Source organism: Macaca fascicularis, chromosome 20 (assembly GCF_037993035.2).
Source record: "Macaca fascicularis isolate 582-1 chromosome 20, T2T-MFA8v1.1".
Taxonomy (NCBI): domain Eukaryota; kingdom Metazoa; phylum Chordata; class Mammalia; order Primates; family Cercopithecidae; genus Macaca; species Macaca fascicularis.
This window is the reverse complement of record NC_088394.1, coordinates 14,894,897-14,913,734: the sequence shown is the minus strand read 5'-3', so window position 1 is coordinate 14,913,734 and position 18,838 is coordinate 14,894,897. Positions and strand designations below refer to the sequence as shown.

Below are 18,838 nucleotides of genomic sequence, written 5' to 3'. Positions count from 1 at the left end.
AATCCAGAATGTGGGACATGCTAGAGGACAAAACAAGCCTGTTTCTCAACAAACAAGTAGTAAGAAAAAGAAGAGCCACCCAATAGATTAAGATTTAAGAGAAGTATCAGGCAGAAGCAATGTGTGGACCTTGTTTGGATCCTGACGGGAAATCCAACTGTTAAAAAAAACACGTGACAGGCCGGGCGCGGTGGCTCATGCCTGTAATCCTAGCACTTTGGGAGGCCGAGGCGGGTGGATCATGAGGTCAGGAGATCGAAACCATCCTGGCTAACATGGTGAAAGCCTGTCTCTACTAAAAATACAAAAAATTAGCTAAGCATGGTGGCAGGAGCCTGTAGTCCCAGCTACCTGGGAGGCTGAGGCAGGAGAATGGCGTGAGCCTAGGAGGCGGAGCTTACAGTATGCTGAGATCACACCACTGCACTCCAGCCTGGGAGACAGAGCCAGACCCCGTCTCAAAAAAGAAAACAACAACAACAACAAAACCAAAAAACAAAACACGTGATAAGGAGGAAAATGGGGCCATGACTAGGTGTATGTTAAGTTCCCACTTTAGGGAGCAACCCAGCTACACTGACGTCTCACATGATTTCTTCTTTTTTTTGCTAAAGCTTATGCCAGATATAAAAAGAGAAACATCAGTAACTAAGTGTGATAAGACCAGGATAAAATGGAGAGATACTACCATTCTGAACACATCTGCTATTCACCCTGCTGAACTAACACTGAACATGCTATTTATATTTCCTAGAAGTAGACAGAAATAAAGTTAGTAAAAATATTAAACAGAAACTAAGTTTAACTTAGAAAATTATTTCAATAATAATGCTACTTACTCAACAAGCAATTTTGAAAAGTTAATATCCTATCTTAAAAACTCTTGTCATTTTCATCACCCCTGGGGACTTCCTATTTTGCACTGGTATGACTTTAAAACTTAGGCAATTTGTAGTCAAGAAGTCTAAGCAGTACAATCAACCATGATTCCATGCAGTCCTAAAGAGATGGACCCCAAAAGGTGAGATGAAATCAGAATGTACGAATTAAACCTCAGACCTAACAAGGGAATCTGTTACTTGGCGGCAGATACTAGACTTATAATACGTAATGAAATGACAGTAACAGAAATCACTCTAAGTGTTAATTTCTAATTAACCCAGAAAACAATACGATTGGTGCTAGCCTTTAAATTATATTTGTTTTATCTAAAATTTCCACGTTTCTCTTTCTCCCCCCAAACAGTAAATTTTTAGAGTCTTGCCTATAATTGCTTCTTTAACACTGGAGTCCACAGGAAGGATGTTTTTCTCTACCAGCTCCATAGGGCCAGGTCTTTGAGCAATCTTTTCATTCAGATCATCTGCTAGTCGAGCTCTTTTCAACTTCATCTGAGTAGCCTGCAGGGATGGCTCTGCAAATGTTTCTAAAAGAGGAAACACAATTTTAACCATTACTCGAATTACTATTTCTATTCCATAATGTTATTTCAGGCCAACTAACTGAATTTAAACTGATTTAGACATATTTTTGTGTTCTCGACATATTCATGGAAAGAGAAAATGACTGTTTAAGAATGTTCCAGTATGCATTTTGTATTTTTTAGTTCTGGATAGCTTTACTTTCTCTACGTAATTTGGATGCCCACAGACTCAAATTAACAGGACCTTAAACCAAAAGTAGGGTACTGCTATTGTTTATTTATGGTGGGAGGGTCAAATTCACATTTGTTAGGTATTGGGGATACAGAGGATGAGCGAGACAGATGTGGCCCACAGTTCAAGAAGTTGACAGTTCTGGATTTGGCTTCATTGGAAAGTCAATTCTTAGAAAGGAGACACTGCCTCAGGCTTATAAACTTCTCTTCAGAGGTCAATAGGAAGAGCTATCATTCATATTCTTGAATTGATCCCCTGTGTCTCGGTCGGTCATCATAATTAAGAATTTGGGTTTATTTCTGGATATATATCCTTGTGTCTGTTAGGAACATTCAACTATAATACACACTAATTAATGGTTGTATAGAGGCATCAACTCATCTACTTACAACTGCCTAAAACTGGTACAACCAATGTAAAACTATAAATACCATAATTCATCCATCTGCTTCATTCTGTCATATTTGTGTTTCTGGTAACTCTTGTTAATGCTTTTTCCATTGTTCTAAAAAATGTTTAGAAATGATGAAAAATAATGATGTAGTGTCTACCCAAATTCCAAGTTGAAAGTTGCTTGCCTCTTAAGTTATACAGTAGAAGGTCTTTTAATGAAACTCCCCTTAAGTTGGCTTAGGATGAACTGATATTCTTTATTCTGCAAGTATTAATAGAATGTTCTTGTGAAGCCCAAGGCCCACTGAAAGCACATGGCTAGGAGGTTACCCTGCAGCACATCTGTGCAGCTTCTCTATCCACCAGCTGAGCTGTATGCTTGCCAAAAGTGAGCCTTGATTGTCCACAAAATGATTCATATCTGTTGTGACCGCTATTGTGAGTGAATACAAAATTTAACTAAACGTTATGAGAAAATGATAAAACTTCAAAAAATAAAAGATCATTTCTTGAAAACTTTTTTTTTTTTTTTTTTTTTTTGAGACGGAGTCTCGCTTTGTCGCCCAGGCTGGAGTGCAGTGGCCAGATCTCGGCTCACTGCAAGCTCAGCCTCCCGGGTTCACGCCATTCTCCTGCCTCAGCCTCCCGAGTAGCTGGGACTACAGGCGCCCGCCACCTCACCCGGCTAGTTTTTTGTATTTTTTAGTAGAGACGGGGTTTCACTGTGTTAGCCAGGATGGTCTCGATCTCTTGACCTCGTGATCCGCCCATCTCGGCCTCCCAAAGTGCTGAGATTACAGGCTTGAGCCACCGCGCCCGGCCCATTTCTTGGAAACTTAAATGCTTTGGAAAGATCTGATAAAGGTGAGTCATTAAAAAAATCACTGTCAAATTCATTTGGGCAATTAACAACTGTAAGAAATTTGAGAAAAAGGTTGCAAAATCTGGGATTTTAAAGCTCAGATTGATGTGAACTCCATTTATTAAAGTCTTACCCAAAGAGAAGGCCCTAGCACAATGTTGGAATATTGGTAAATAAATGTAGACATCTACAGGTTAAAATGTGTGTCCATCTTATTTTTATCATTTTCCCATACAACCAACTGTGGCCCCAATCTTCTGAGATAACACTTGTAACCATACAAGATGATCGCTGGGGAGAATCAGAACATAAGAATCACTCTCAGGTTGATATTTCAATGCTTCTGGTTAAGATCTAGGTAGGACAGACTTCTGTCTTTCTCCTCTCTTACATTACCACCACCTAAGTGATAGCAATATGTATGGAAAGAAAATATTCTCAAGTAAGTAAAGCCTGGAATTTTGGTATGTTTCTGTTGCTGGTCTTATTACCTCTATCCCCATGACTGAGGCTGAAGTTTAGCTGCTGAGCTTCAGGAAGTAATTTAGACCTTTGCCTGCCAAATATCCAATCCAATCAAAATTGGGTTAATGTTAAAATACAGTTGGGAGTGGTGGTGGTTTTAAGATACTTTAAAAAATAAAATGACATTCTTTCTTATTTCAAAAATCCCAACTTAAGGACAGATGTCCTAAAAACATCACTTACGGTTCATTCATAAATACAGTTAGATTTTTAAATGGTGGGTAGTCGTAAAAAAAAGATTTCTTTTGAGAGTTAAATGTATTTTCCTTGATTTTAATTATATTAATAAAGCTTGTTACAGTTAGAAGACAAATTGAAACAGATAGCATTGTTACTACAAAAATGTCCCTTATAGGTCAAGATGTTTTCAGGCAAAGAAGCAACCACTTACTTGGCTACTTACCAGTAAACTTGCTTCTTTGAAGATTCACTTATCCCTGACTGGTAGCTGCTCTACCCTACTACTGGAGTTCTGGAAAAGCCTTTTTAGTCCAGCGGACTTCTGAGAACACAACCCAAAGTAGAGAAAGGGACATACCTCTCACCTCCTGCCCCTGGAATGAGGAGGACAGCCATATAATCAAAGATTCTTTACAACAGAAAAGCCCCTACTTGGGGTCGCAGAGACCACCTGGATGCTTTGAAGTTCTTTACCACATCCTTAATATTGAGTTTTTTCTCTATCATAGCAGTCTGTTTACTCCCCACAGAGCTCTTCTCACAATCTGTAATTCACTTGTTTTGCCAGTTTGTTAGCAAAACTAGACTGCAAGCTCCGTGAAGTCAGGCATCCATCTGTCTCGCTCACTTGTTGGGTCTCTGGAGTCTAGCACACTGGCCAATGAAGGAACACCTCTAATCATGCTGGCCATATCACCTCCTGAAGATTTCATTTCTGGACATGTCTGACCTTTAAGATATTATTTCTTACGTTGAGCTACAATCTAATACTTGGTAATATCGACCTAACTTAATACTAACTCTAATCCTATCATTAGGCCCAGAGAACAAACCTCCCTTCTACCTGACAATTGTCTCTCAATGTCTGAGAAGTTTACAGACTGTTTCCGTATCTTCTCAATACTTAACAGACCCAAGGCTACCAAAAAATCAAGCTCCCAGTCTTAATAAATTCGTTGGAGAAGCAAAACAATGAAAGAAAATGTAACTTGGGAGTTGATGGTGGAGGTATAAGCTTTCGAGAATGCTTTGCCTTTAGAGAGAAAAACATCCTGGCCTGACCCATGTGTTAACCAAAGATGCAACGGAACTGTTCTTACTAGCCTCGTAAGTGATGAAGCTAGATGACTGAGATCATTTGGCGGAGGTGGGTGGGAGGTGCTAATGGTCAGCTCAAGGTGGCTTGTTGTGGGTAAGTGGCAATAAAGAAAAAATGTTGGGTGTGGAACTGTCCTTACCAGCCTCGTACGTGATGAGGTTAGATGACTGAGATCATTTGGCGGAGGTGGGTGGGAGGTGCTAATGGTCAGCTCAAGGTGGCTTGTTGTGGGTAAGTGGCAATAAAGAGAAAATGTTGGGTATGGAACTGTACCACGTAGACACAGACAAGGTCCAAGTAGTTGAAAACCTAGGGTTAGACTTGGGCTATTGCATTCTGTAGGACTTATAAACTGGATATATGTTCCTCACTGGACATATATCCACTTTAGATGGGGCCCTCTGGACACTAATTTTTTAATGGAACTTTATGGTAGAGGCATCTGTGGTACCAGCTGGTGTGGAAGTGTTAGTCCGTTAATTGGTTATGTGAAGAATCAAACCTTCCCTGTGTACCTAACATAATGTTTTAGCTTTGGGTCTTCATGTTGCTATCCAGTTTGGAGGAAGTAAGGCTGTGGGGTAAAAAGTTATTCAAATGGGAATAAACAGAAATGGTGGAATTCTCACTTCTTTTTTTTTGAAAAAATACAGCAAATTAAGAAGAAATAAATCCTTTACCTTCTAAAATGTGCATCCTGACAAGTTCAGAACGATCTGGTCGACTCCGAATCTTGTGTTTCAAAAAGTTTTCGGTCTTTAAAAAGAAAAAAAGTCTTACCATAAATTATTTATTATTTATTGTGGTTTTAAATGTTGTTTAAGGTACTCTATTTAAATAAACAATACCCTTATGGTCAGGTATTTGAGAGGAAGAGTAGAAATTAGTACTTAGAAAAACTATTATCCAACACATGATTTAAAGTGTAGCCTTCAAAATTGTACAGGGACTTGAAGAGTATGTTGGTATAAACTAAGCACTTTATAAACTTTTAAAACTTATCAACACTGAAAGGTCATGTTTTGAAGATAATTTTTTAAAGATAATTTTTTAATAAACATAGGATTTAAATCACTTAAATATCTAAAATCAATAAAGTCTATACTTCAGGTCCAGTAAAAATCCACCTAGATAACAAATTTCCTAAAAGTCTTAATGTATTTTCTTTGGTAAGTTCATATCCTTGATCAGATTTTCTTAATTAGAAATGTATTCAACTCTTAAGGAAGAAAGCCTTAATATAGGTTTTATAAGACTATAAGAGATCATTATTGCATTCTAGAAAAATTCTTAAGAAAATTTTGGAATATGTTTATTTTCATGTTGCATGATAGAAATTTTCCCCAAAACAAACAAAATGAATGAATATTCATAATGGCATTTTTAAAGAAAAATCTTAACAATTATCATGTGCAAGTATGATGGTGCCATCTTAAAGAATAAAGCAGAGTTGAATGTAGCATGTTTTCTGATTTAGCCATATTCCCCTACCGTTGGGCAAATGTACAGGTAACAGAGACCCAGTAGGGAAATCACCTAAGGATCTGGTGTCAGCACATCCTTGGCTGTCTCTCTGCAGGGGTAACAAATGACAGAAGTACCCCCTCTTATGCCTCTAAAAACTGTTGTTATGCTCTGAGAGCAAGAAAGCGAAGAAGTATGATTTGTCATTTTTGTACAAAACTAGTAACTGGTTTTAAAAGAACAAAATTTGAATGTCATGTATTTTCTACAAACCTCCAGATCAAACTGTCCCAGAGTAAATATTCTGTATGCCATGTATCCTGAAAATACACTATATTTTTCTCTATTGACATGTTTAGGAGTAAGACTGCTACTTGTACACAGGTATTTTAGAACAGAGGGAGAGAAGGAGAGAGAAGTAGAACATTTTAAAGTGAAATGTCTTACTCTGGCTCGTTCCAAGCTTTTTATCTGTTCATGGAATGCCGCTGGGCTCTTCAAAGCTGTCAGAAAAGAAATGGGTTCCACAGTATAAATGGAGTTCATACTTCAATCCAATGTTATAGTATATCATGTTGACAAACCTATTATTAATAGATCACATCTACAGTTCCATTAATTTACTAGTTCCATTAGGAGACCCACACAATTTGAAATCTTAAATGTTACAAGATAAAAATTATGTATTTCACAAATAAAGTAGACATTTAAAACACAGTTGTATACAAAATGACAATGCAAATATCAGCTCAGACCAGTTTTGACTACTCATAGCAAATCTCCATTGCCAAGGGGACTGTCTGATGACTCCTTGATGAGTCTTTGCTCTTAATGGTCATATAAGCTATAGAAAAAGTCCATATGTCCTTGGGAGTGATGTAACCTTGAACATCACACTGCACTTTGTGTCCAACAGATTTGCGGTATCATTTATTTCGAGCCGGTAATGGGCTCTGTGCTTAACCAAGGCTATGTTGCTGTTGGTCCCTGCAATAACCTTGCAAGGTAGATATAAGCCCCAGGACAGGTGAAAGGCCCAAAGAGGTTAAGCGAATTCTTGAGGCCATACAACCAGATGGTGGTCAAAGTGGTATTTAAATCTAGAATTCTGAATTTGAAAGGTTCATGCTCTTTCTACCACACCACAGGGCAACTCACTGTAAAGACACAGTGACTCCTTAATATGCTAACTGATGGTAAATCAAATATTCTGGAATCCCAGTGTGAGGGTAAGCAGTGCTTACCAAAACATCACCTACAACAGTATTCTATCAATTATCTTTGCAAAATCTTGTCTGTGTATGTCCACCATTGCCTGGTAACACCCTGCACTTATAAGCATGGGCAGTCAGATGAATGGATGGGATAGAGGACCGGGATTCCTTGGGCTGTCACCTCCAAGACTTGACCAATCAGCTCTTACAGCATTATTTTCAGCTCTGGCACATGAAGCACCACAGAGACTCCCATGAGCCCAGTCCAGTCAGGTTTGGCTGAGGACCAGCCCCCAAAAGCAGATTAGAGCTGGCCTAGCAATGGTGTCTTAAATATCCTAATTTGATCCTTTTTGATTGATTGGTTCATAGTCAGGAATGTGGTGGTGGAGAAATCTGGCAGATTATCAAAGCACCTTTTGACTATCACAACGCTAGATTTAAAATATTTAGATTCTCGATTAATAGTAGTACAGGAAAAAAAAGGTTTTACTGGGAAAAATACATACTAAAGAGAAAAATCATTCCATATCACAAACCAAGAAAACAGTTTATCATAGCCGTGATTCAGAAGACTGGAAAGCATAAATTAATTTTGTAATTTCTTTCTAGTGTTTTGAAACTGAGTAAGTTACCTCTTGGAAAGGTCAATTTTTACACAAAATCCAGATACACAATCCTAACGGCCTACACAAAACGGCCATTCCTCCCCACTAAAATATAAAACCACCTCCAAACTTGGTGACTAAAGGTAAAGAAAACAACTAGAACAAACATTCTAAAATTAATCAACTCTCAAAAATTTCTGAAAGGAACAAACCCTAGGGATACTAGGGAAATATCTGTACTTGAGCCAAAAATATGAATTACAAATGGAATGTTTATCAGTCCTGTAACTGAGATACATTTAATTACTATATATAGATGATAGCATAGCACTAAATATAATTAATTGGAATTAAATAAGTCTAAGTAAAAGTTATAAATTAATTTTATGTTTTTTGGCAAGTCTAATGAATTTCAAATCCGTTAGTATAGCGATTACTTTAGTCATTTCAAAACTAAAACAAATATTAAAGTTTAAAGAAAGAATGAATGTTAGCCCAATTACAGTGTAAAAGTGTTCTCTGTGTAATATAAAATTCAAGTCCCTCTTTTAAACTGCATCTGGTTTTTAAAATGTATTCTAAATAGGTGCCTGATTTTTCCTTGGAAATTCATTTGGTAATTGTTGATTAAATGGATACAACTGAAAGCAGAGCAAGATGCAGGCTCTTCTTGGACACGCCCTTCATGTTCTGTCACGTTAGGGATGGCAGTGATGGTATAAATCTTACGTGGCATGATGCCCTGGTCCACTAGTTGTTCTCTCGTCCTCCTTTGTTGCAGCCTCAGCTGGAGCACTGTGAAAAGGAAATAATCACCATTAGAGTTTATTGGCAACTGTGGGATCCAATTTATGTGATTCCAGAGGAGATGCAGTTAAGCTTTATCAAGCATCTTCTATTTCACAATTAAACAAGAAGGATATTACCTGGCACCACGTAAATTGTAAAAGGGAAATTATTTTGTAATTTCTGCCTGTTTAGTGAACACTAAAGTTTACACAGCATAAATGTTTTGTTTAGTTTATCCTAGTTTGATGACCAAAGCTATGTATTTGTTGTTTAAAACATTCATAGTACTCAAGAAAACAAACAAAAATAGTTGGTTTATACATTAAGACTTGCTAATAAATCTAATTCATAGAAATGAGAGACGTGAAATTCTTTGACACATCTTAGTTTTTTTTAAAAAGCAAATTAATAGCAAAAATTTATTTTAAGGAAAGACTGACTGTAAACAGCTTTAAGGAGGGCTGCTTGTGTAATAAAAATTGGACCTATGAGATATTCCTAATGATCCAAAGGGAAATTTCTAAATTAGGAATTTAAAGTTTAGTAATCTTTGCACAAACATAATACCATATCTCATTCTGTAAGTTCTAAGAAAGTCACAAATCAATTGACACCTTATTATTTTAATGAAAGTAAATTATTAGAACTGGCAGAGAATAAGATACACATTATGAAATGCAGACATCCAGTTTGCCAAATTTAATAAAAAATTAATTTTTTCTAGTTTTCTCAAGCAGATTCCTTTTATAAGCATCTACATATTTTTATGTGGAAAATGAGACTATTTCAAAATAAGGGGAATACAGGAGGTGGCTCTGAAAAATATTTTTCTTGCTTTGCTTTACATTCAAACCAAGTTTCCATTGTGATTTTAAGTTGCCACTTTGATTTTTGTTTCAAACCATGGATGAAAACCAAGATTAAAATGATTAAGAGTCTGCTTAAGGGTTGTCAATATGCTTTAAAAAATTACTTATGTGCCTTTCTTAAATGGTGGGAAGAGAAGACAGAATTTTCTAGTGAGTGGTGATGGCTGGAATGAGAGGCTCAAATGCAGTGCACATGGTGTCTCCTCCTTAAAAATAAAACCCTGAGGCCTGCAAACGCAGGCAAGTGGCCTCATCCCTTGTTTTTCAGTTGGTCTTGTGCTGACTGCAGAGCAGAGCACAGTCTTAGGTAAAGTTCAGAAAGAATCTAAGTTGTCACATGGGTTTTAAAAATAATTTTATCATTGTTTGATATGAATGTCATCATCTATCAGATACAGAAATAGGTTTGGGTTTTTGTTTGGTTTGAGGCCAAAGGATCACAAAGCTTCATTGATACCTATTTAGAACTGAAGCAACTGACAAGATTCTGCTACACAAAGCAAAATAAATAAAATTTCTTTAAAAAAGATACGCACATTCCTGACATTAAGATGTTCTGTGATACTTTGAATCAATTGTGCTCAATCAGAAAGATCTTTTTCCTAAGCTGATTGAGGATAGTATGTTCCCACTGTACTTTACTAGGAACAAAATAACCGAGAAGCTGACCTGTGCATGTACAGCACCCAAAGACCTGTGTACTTTAACATTCTTCTAGGAATGCTAAAGTAAATGCTTGTCTGCGTTTAAGATAATCATATTCAAGAAGCAGAATCTCAAGAAAAAGACAACTGAGAGGAGAAAAGGGTTAGAACGGTTCTCCAGTTCAAAGATTGATACTTCTGGAACATGGGGGTCCATGTCTGTTGGAGAACCTCTAGCAGGAAAATCTTTCCTTTCTCCCAAGGGAATCCTCAAAAGAGTAAAAAAGAAAGAATAATGAAAACATCAATGGCCCCCTTTTTGGTTTAAAACAAAAACCAACCAAAGCACACATTTGTGAGACAAATCTATCAGACACAATACGTTTTTTGGGTGAATGACATCTTTGAATGATGCATACATCTGCAACAACTTGATTTGCAAACCAACACTCTGATGACAACAGCTGGTTAGTCTTGGAAGCATCTCTTGATTGTACATTGGTCATTTCAGGTGCCTTCATTTACCAGGACAGCAATCCTGCCACCTGTATCATCTATGACCAGAAATCACACTTTCATGCTAACATGGAAAAAGGTACCTGCTATCAGGAGGGTAACACACAACATGGATGCATGTCACTCACATCTGTTTCTACTTCTAATACTTCTGACACCAGATGTGTGGGTTTTTTCCCTCATACCAACCAATTCTCCAACTCTGGATGCCCAACTGGGTGTCCAATGATTCAATTCTAACACTAGGTACCTGGAGTTAGTGTCAGATCCTACAAGTTAAAGGGCTCTATCCCCAGAGACTGCCCTCACTTCAGATGCCAACTGTTAGTCCAAACCACTCAGACTTTTGACCAGTGAATTATAAAGTTGGGAGGTTCCTATAATCCCCTCCCCAGATTTGGTAATTTGCTAGAACAGCTCACAGAACTCAGGAAGGCACTTAATCTATTATTAGTAGTTTATTATAAAGGATACAACTCAGACACAGCCAAATGGAAGAGACAGATAGGGCATGATATGGGAGAAGTGGCACAGAGCTCCCAGGCCCTCTCTAGGTACACCACCTTTCCTCTGGCCATGCCTTGGTCTTTCTGGTGATCAGCCCCTATCTGGAAGCTACCTAAAGGCTTTCAACTACCTGTCATCTCAGCAGCATACAAAAACCACTCTCATCACTCTAGAGAGTCCAAGGATCTTAGAAAGAAGCTCTTTGTCAAGAACTAGGGACTAAGACCAAATGTATAACAAATGATGCTCCTATTACTCAGGACATTTAGGAGAACTTTAGGAGTTCTGTGCCAGGAACCCGAGACAAAGAACACATATACATTTCTAATTATATTCACAATATCGTAGACACCAACCACCAATTATTAAAATCAAAGAACAAACAAAAAATCTGTGTTTTCTATGTGGCCAAATAAGCAACCAAACAACCGTACTTATACTGCTTGAAGGTAGGAGAATGATTTCCCCAATTAATGCTCTCATCATTGCCTATATAACTTTCCCAAGAAGCAAGAACCTCCCAATACAAGTATTATTCAAAGGAGCTGTGGCCATCAGCCTCCCCCAGGCACATTCATTTATTTAGAGCATATCTGTTAGGTGTCTGGGTACTGTATGGGGTACAAATCCGTGGGAAAGAGCAGCAGCAGTAGCTGTAAACGGATCTTTTTTAAGCGACGTTAGGAAGAACATGAATGGGAGGGGAGGCAGAATTGCAAGTAACTAGCCATTCTGTTAAGTATGTTATTACTCAGTTGTTTTTTTTTTTTTTTTTTAGCTTTTATCTGCACCCATAGGTGGACAGTACTGGACATATTATATTGAATATGAGGCACTATGCCCTAGCAAGAGCTCAGGTACATTGCTACTTTGGGTTAGTATTCAAACGCAATTATACTTTGGGAGGCCGGGATGAGACGGGCAGATCACTTGAGGTCAGGAGTTTGAGACCAGCCTGGCCAAAATGGTGAAACCCGTCTCTACTGAAAATACAAAAACTAGCCAGGCAAGGTGGCAGGTGCCTGTAATCCCAGCTACTCAGGAGGCTGAGGCAGAAGAATCATTTGAACCCAGTGAGCTGAGATTGTGCCATTGCACTCCAGCCTGGGCAACAGAGCGATACTCTGTCTCAAAACAGAAACACACAATTATAGTATTATTTGTTGATGTCAGCTAAAACCAGTTATTCACAATTGACACATGTTATTCTGAGAGCAACTACTACTTATAAAAAGTACCAATCATATAGGTATAGACTCATAATTTTAGCAGATATCAAACTTGCTTTCAGAATTTCTGTTTATCAAATTAGTAACAAAATTAACGTATAAGTCACAGCAGATATCTGCACCCTAGATGGAGACCATCCAAGGCCAGGAAGAACATGGCTTGAATGATACAGACAGCTTAACTGTCATGCCACACAGAAGTTAGGCAGAATGTGCTGGTGCTTATCCAGAACTGAGGAAGGGGTAAGGGACTCTGAAAACAGAGGACCAGACTCTTTTAATGATCAGAGAGGCATTTACGGTTGTGGGATCAGGAATGCTTTATCAAGTTTTCCTGGGATCTTCATGGATTAAGCCTGGAGACCTTCTTCCTCCCTTTTCAGCCTCCATGCTCACCCTCCATGTTTGTATCTGCATGGAGGGAAAAAAGGCTTAGACCACTGAGTATCACCCAGCCTTGCACAGTTGTCTGACACACTGTGCTTGTGTTGACAAGATTTCATATCTGTAGCTGCAACCAAAGACTAGACACCGGCCTGGTACTGCTTTCCTGCGGCAGAGGCAGTCTGGCAATGGCCTCATGTGTCAAAACTGAATCCAAGAGCATCCTCTCCTGGTGACTTGTTGAGTGGATGAACCGTACTCTTGGGTTGACATCATAGCCTCCATCCTCTTAGTAAGTTGAGTAACATTCAGTATCTTCCATGGCCATCTTGCAAATAGTAGCATGCAAGAAAAGGATACACGTACAAACTATAGAATCCTCAGGGGAATAAATAGTTCAAAACACTGAGTGTGTACATCCTTTCAGAAACAAAGGACATAAGTAATAACGAGAAATAGACTTCACGTTACAATTGCTCACATTTGAACATTTTCAAAGAATATTAATTTTGAAAAAGGTAAAGGCTAAACAATCCAACACATGGTCCTAAGAAATCCTGAAGTTTAGAATCATGGTTTAAAACAGGGTATAAACCTGTTTCATTTTATCAGAAAGGGGGGGCAGATATAAAACAGCATATCTCATATAGGTAGCATTGTATTCTCTGGGCAAAACATTAACCCCAAGTTGAGAATTCTACAGTAGTTGTATATTTCCAGATGACAAAACTCACAAGAGGCAGGCAAAGCACCTTCATGGATGGAGGGAGATGAGGTTATACATCCATTTACTTCTGTACGTATCCCATCTTTCCTAACTAGCCTGGGTCCCAGGAATTTTTATTAAAAAAATCTTTTCACACATGATAAGAGCCAAATATGTCCATTACACAAAATATGGAAATAGAAAACAGTAGGATAAAAAACTAGAAAATCACCGATAATATCATCCAGAGACACACAACTAGAGTTACCACATATTTCCTGTCTTTTCTCTTAGCATAAATTTTGATTCTCTGCTTCTACATACTCCAATCACTCTGTAACTACAATGATAAATATTATTTTAGTGGCTACATAAAATATTCTGTTAGGTGGATATGGCATAGTTTACTAAATAGTCCCTGCTTATCACTTAGGTTGTTTCCAGTTTTTTAACTATAAAAAATGCTGTGGTGGAATTTTTGTGTAGAAACTCCTCATTTCAGTTATTCCCTTAATTTGAATTCTTAAAAGGAAGACTATTCCAATATAATCTATATAAAGCATGATCATAAGTAATGAGACTAATTTCTTCAAGTATTAACTGTCATCTTTTGCAATTATAGTAGACATCTGTGAACATGGATACAGATGGCTATTTCATTTAGAGAAAAAAATTTAATTACTGAATTATGATCTTTCATCTCTTAGGGCTAACATTTACAGTTTCCTGTTACATTTCAATAAGGAGAAAAGGGCGTATAATTTTGACATTTTTACTTAATCCTTATTCCTTATCACAACACATAAAAACAATATTATGTCAATAGAGGTGCTGTGAATTTGCTCTACTTTTATGCAAGAAAAGTAAAAATTTGATTTTAATCCCAATTCCAAAAAAATGAAAGGTAGCTTATCCAATGATATACTGAAATGTCATTCCCAGCAATATGGTAGTTTAGATATATAGTATCTTAAGTGTTACAGCTCTTTTAGAATTTGTCTAGCAGGTTTTCCATAAAAAAAAAAAGTATCTTCTTTTAGTTCCTTTCCCCTGCTTCTTAAATGGTTCAGGGTGCTTTTGAACAAAATTTTAAGATTCGTTTCCAATATAAAAAAGCTGTAAGGCCAAACTCGGTGGTTCATGCCTGTAATCCCAGTGTTTTGGGAGGCTGAAGAGGGAGGATGGCTCGAGACCAGGAGTTTGAGAACAGCCTGGGCAAACATAGTGAGACACTGTCTCTACCAAAAAATAAATAAATAAATAAATAAATAAATAAATAAATAAATAAATAAAAATTAGCTGGCATGGTAGCACACACCCGTAGTCCCAGCTACTTGGGAGGCTCTGAGGTAGGAGGATCACTTGAGCCCACGAGTTCGAGGCTACACAGTGAGCTATGATTGTACCACTGCACTCAAGCCTGGGCAATAGAGCAAGAACTCTGTCTCAAACACACACACACACAAAACAAAATCTTTAAAATACAATAACTTCTTGATACTTATAAACCTAATTCAAAAATTTCACATGCTTTTGAACGAAGATATGTCTTTTCTCTTTTGATTCCATAAGCAGAATGTTGAATTTTTTTTTTTTGAAACAGAGTCTTCCTCTGTCACCCAGGCTGGAGTGCAGTGGTGAGATCTCGACTCACTGCAACCTCTGCCTCCCGGGTTCAAGTGATTCTTTGCCTCAGCTTCCTGAGTAGCTGGGATTACAGGTGTGTACCACCATGCCCGGCTCATTTGTTGTATTTTTAGTAGATGGGGTTTTGCTATGTTGACCAGGCTGGTCTCAAACTCCTGGCCTCAAGTGTTCCATACGCCTTGGCCTCCCAAAGTGTGAAATGTTTTCTTAATACGATGTAATTAAAGTGTCTTTTCCCCTTAAAGGAAACAACACATTGTATGCAGCATATTAATAGCAAAGAGCAGCTTAGTTTGAGTTGAGCAAGCCGAAGCAAAGCATGGCTGTGGCCCTGAGTTTTCAGTGGGACATCGAGGATTGCATGTTATCAAAACAAAGCAGAAATGACACTTTCTGGGAAGCATAATGGCAGGCAGCCATGGTCTTGGAAATTCTTTATGAATAGCTGGATTTCAGTTATGGGGTATGAAGGAGGGTGGGAAAGGGGAGAGGGGAGAGGTGATGAGCCACTATCTGTGAGTTAGAGAGAAGCTCCAAAGTATATTACTTAATTACAGGACAATGGACAGAACAAACTTCAGGATCATGAGGAGTAAAAAAAAAAAAAAAAAAAAACACCTGAGCAGTCAAGTGAGGGTTAGAAGAACCATCTCTGAAGATGGAAAACTAAAGAATACTCTAGAATTGACAATGTATTGACTCTGAAGTCAGTACTAGGTAATAAACAGATTCTAGTTTCAGTTGTTTATTTTTCAAACAGATGTCAGGGTAGTTAAGAGAATGAAGTGGTTGGACTTTGGCAAACATTTATTATGCATTGTTTAAACAGTATTAAGTGAAGGCCTGATCCTGTAAAAACAAGACAGTTTAGAAAAGCCAACTTCCTCATATTATCTTTTGAGCTTGGATACAGGAGGGATTAATTGGATTCCATTCAATAGTTGTTTCAGTGTTTCATCAGATAGCAGTGTAGTGGCCAAATGTAGAATTGCACTTGTTTAATCAGCTAAGGACTTGAAAACAATTATACTGAAAGGGCAAAAGACTGATGAACTACTTTTCCTGTCTCTTAAAAATAAATGTTTAAAATGGTGGTGGCTATTACTAATTATTACCACTACTGTTACATTAGACGCTTGGTGAAAAAAATACTTTTTTCTCCAAATATAAAACCATAAGGCTTAAAAAATTTTAGTTCCACAAAGATCCACACACTTATAGTTCTCTGTTGTGAATAGTTTATTTTGCAGTCAAAGGGGAGAAAGTCAAATCATGAAGGGTCTCCTTCTGAGCCCGGGACTCAAACAGAACACGATGTGTACTGCTAGTATCTTCATTTAAGAATCCCTGTTTTATAATACATTTTACTTTTATTTGTTAAAATAAAGTATATATGCACATAAAAGAGATTCTAAAAAGCAAAGTGAAAGTTAATCCATACTACTTCAGACCTCCAGTCCTTCTCCCCAGAGGTAACCGCTGTTAGATTTCTATGGCTCCAGAAGATGTTTTGTGAATTGTCCACCAATGTTATATATAAAATGTGCAAAGGAAGTGTATGTGTCAGATAATACTATTTATATAGTTTGGTAATTTGCTCAAAGAATATCATGGAATCCAGCTCTTTCTTAAAGGCTGTATCTAACATATGGATGTATTATTTATATACTTAAGGTACCAGATTTTTTGCTATTACAAATAATGGTATAATGAATATCCTCATTCATTGTGGGGGCATCCTTTGATGATATACCAATACATTAAATTTCTAATGATGGAACACACACTTAAAATTTTGATAGGGTCACTTTGCCTTCCAAATGGTTGTGCCAATCTGTAGTCCCATCTACAAGATAGTACCTTTTTATTTTTCCCCTTCCCCACAATGTATAACATTAAGTTTTAAGGTAAATTTAAATTCAGAAGCAAAGATTACCTCCTCTCACCTAAGGGTACTGGTGATATTATGTCAAATAATATAAATAACTAATAAGCAGTGAAGAACTAAGATATAAAAACAATTAGTGAGGACAATGGGGCTGGGTTTCTGACTCAATGGGAAATATTTACTGTGGTTGTCAAAAGCTCAGGGTAAGCTTTCTCTTGAAACCAAACATTTATTTCTAAATTTCACAGAATTTTCCGATGTTCCAGGATAGAAACTTTGAGCACAGGACTTATTTTTTTCTTCAACTCCATCATGGCTGAGAGATGTAAAGAATAGATTTGAGATACATTTAGAATAAAATCAACAGTGGATGGTAAGGGAGTGGATAGTGGGTTTGAAGGAGGAGGAGGTCACAAAGATGACCCTGGGTTTCAGGCTTAAGCACCTGGGTAGAGCACTTACTGAGATAAGGAATGCATGCTGGCTATTAGGAAGCGCAGTCTTGGGCATAGCAAGTGGAGAATAGCAAGTGGAGATGTCAAAATGGCAGTTGGCTACATGGGTCTGGATTTCAGAAGGTCTTGGCAGAGACTGGAATTTGGAAGTTGTTGCTTATGTAGTGTTTGAAGCCACAGGAGTTTGCTGAGGCAGAGAATATAAATAGAGAGGAAAAGAAAGCCCGGGGCTGAGCACTTAAGAAAGCCAACAAATAGAAGCCAGTTACAGGTCAGATAGGGAAGGAAGATCCAACAAAGAGGAAGGCAGAGGAAGCTGCCTAAAAAGGTGGAGGAACCAGGAGGGTGTGTGTGAATTTTTAAAGGAGGCATGATCAAGTGTGTCAACTGCTGCTGTTTTAATCCCTGGAGGAGCTACTTTTGTGAAGTGACGGATGTAAGTCAGGCTGGAGGAGGTCAGGGGTGAACGAGAGGCAAGAGTGTGAGTGCACCAAGTGTAAGCATGCTTTCAAGATGATGCCCAGGAAGAGCAAGGGAGAAAGTGAAAACTTGAGGGTGTGACACTAAGTTGGAAAATACTTGAGCAAGTTTATAATTGATGAAGAGCAAGAGAGAGGGAAGGGGAGAAGAAAGAAATGAGAATGAATACAAATGAGAGAATGAACAAGAGCGTAAGAGATAGCAGGTTTCTTGAAGGCAGCAGGAATGGGACAGATGTACAAAGACATCCTTTATTAAGAGACACTTCCTCTATCGTAACAGGAGGGCAATGAGGATTGGCTACTGCTGCAGGAAGCTTTATAGCTTTGGTCTGGGACATCTAGGGAGTTCCCAGATGATGGCTTTTAACTTTTCAGAGAAGTTGAAAGAAAGGTCATCTGTTCCAAGTGAGATGGGCAAAGGGAAAGTTAATTTTGAGGCCAGTGAAGGAGGTCTGGAATAATCATGGTAGACTGTGAAGAGAAAGTCAAAAAGAGAAACATGGTTATGCATTACCGAATGCTCCAACTAGTAAAGGCAACAGCCAGGGGGAGAGAAATCAGGAAACTGCTCAGCAAGTTATTCACTGGCTCTAAATGGTATCATTTTTATCAGAGGAAAATACCACAAGGTACATAATTAGAACATTTAGCAGTTCTTTCTAAAGTCTTTCCTAAAGAAGTTCTTTTCTAAATTGAATATAATTTGAGTTCATAACAAT

General features: G+C 37.8%; 1 protein-coding gene and 1 pseudogene across 34 annotated transcripts in view; one reads left to right on the top strand and one right to left on the bottom strand.

The window, feature by feature from the left end:
* Positions 1–18,838, bottom strand: part of MRTFB (myocardin related transcription factor B) — a 205,928-nt gene that overhangs the window by 51,241 nt on the left and 135,849 nt on the right. For 33 of the 34 annotated variants that reach the window (XM_074028259.1, XM_065536648.2, XM_065536640.2 and 30 more), the window contains 4 exons: positions 8,733–8,798; positions 6,629–6,684; positions 5,398–5,473; positions 1,265–1,426 (listed from right to left, as the gene is read on the bottom strand). In XM_074028259.1, coding sequence (XP_073884360.1) covers positions 1,265–1,426; positions 5,398–5,473; positions 6,629–6,684; positions 8,733–8,798 — 360 coding nt within the window. Of the gene's footprint in view, positions 1–1,264; positions 1,427–3,841; positions 3,896–5,397; positions 5,474–6,628; positions 6,685–8,732; positions 8,799–18,838 lie in introns of those variants that run through there. The other variant, XM_065536649.2, reaches the window with a different exon arrangement.
* On the top strand, positions 14,620–14,663 carry LOC123570699 (U7 small nuclear RNA; annotated as a pseudogene).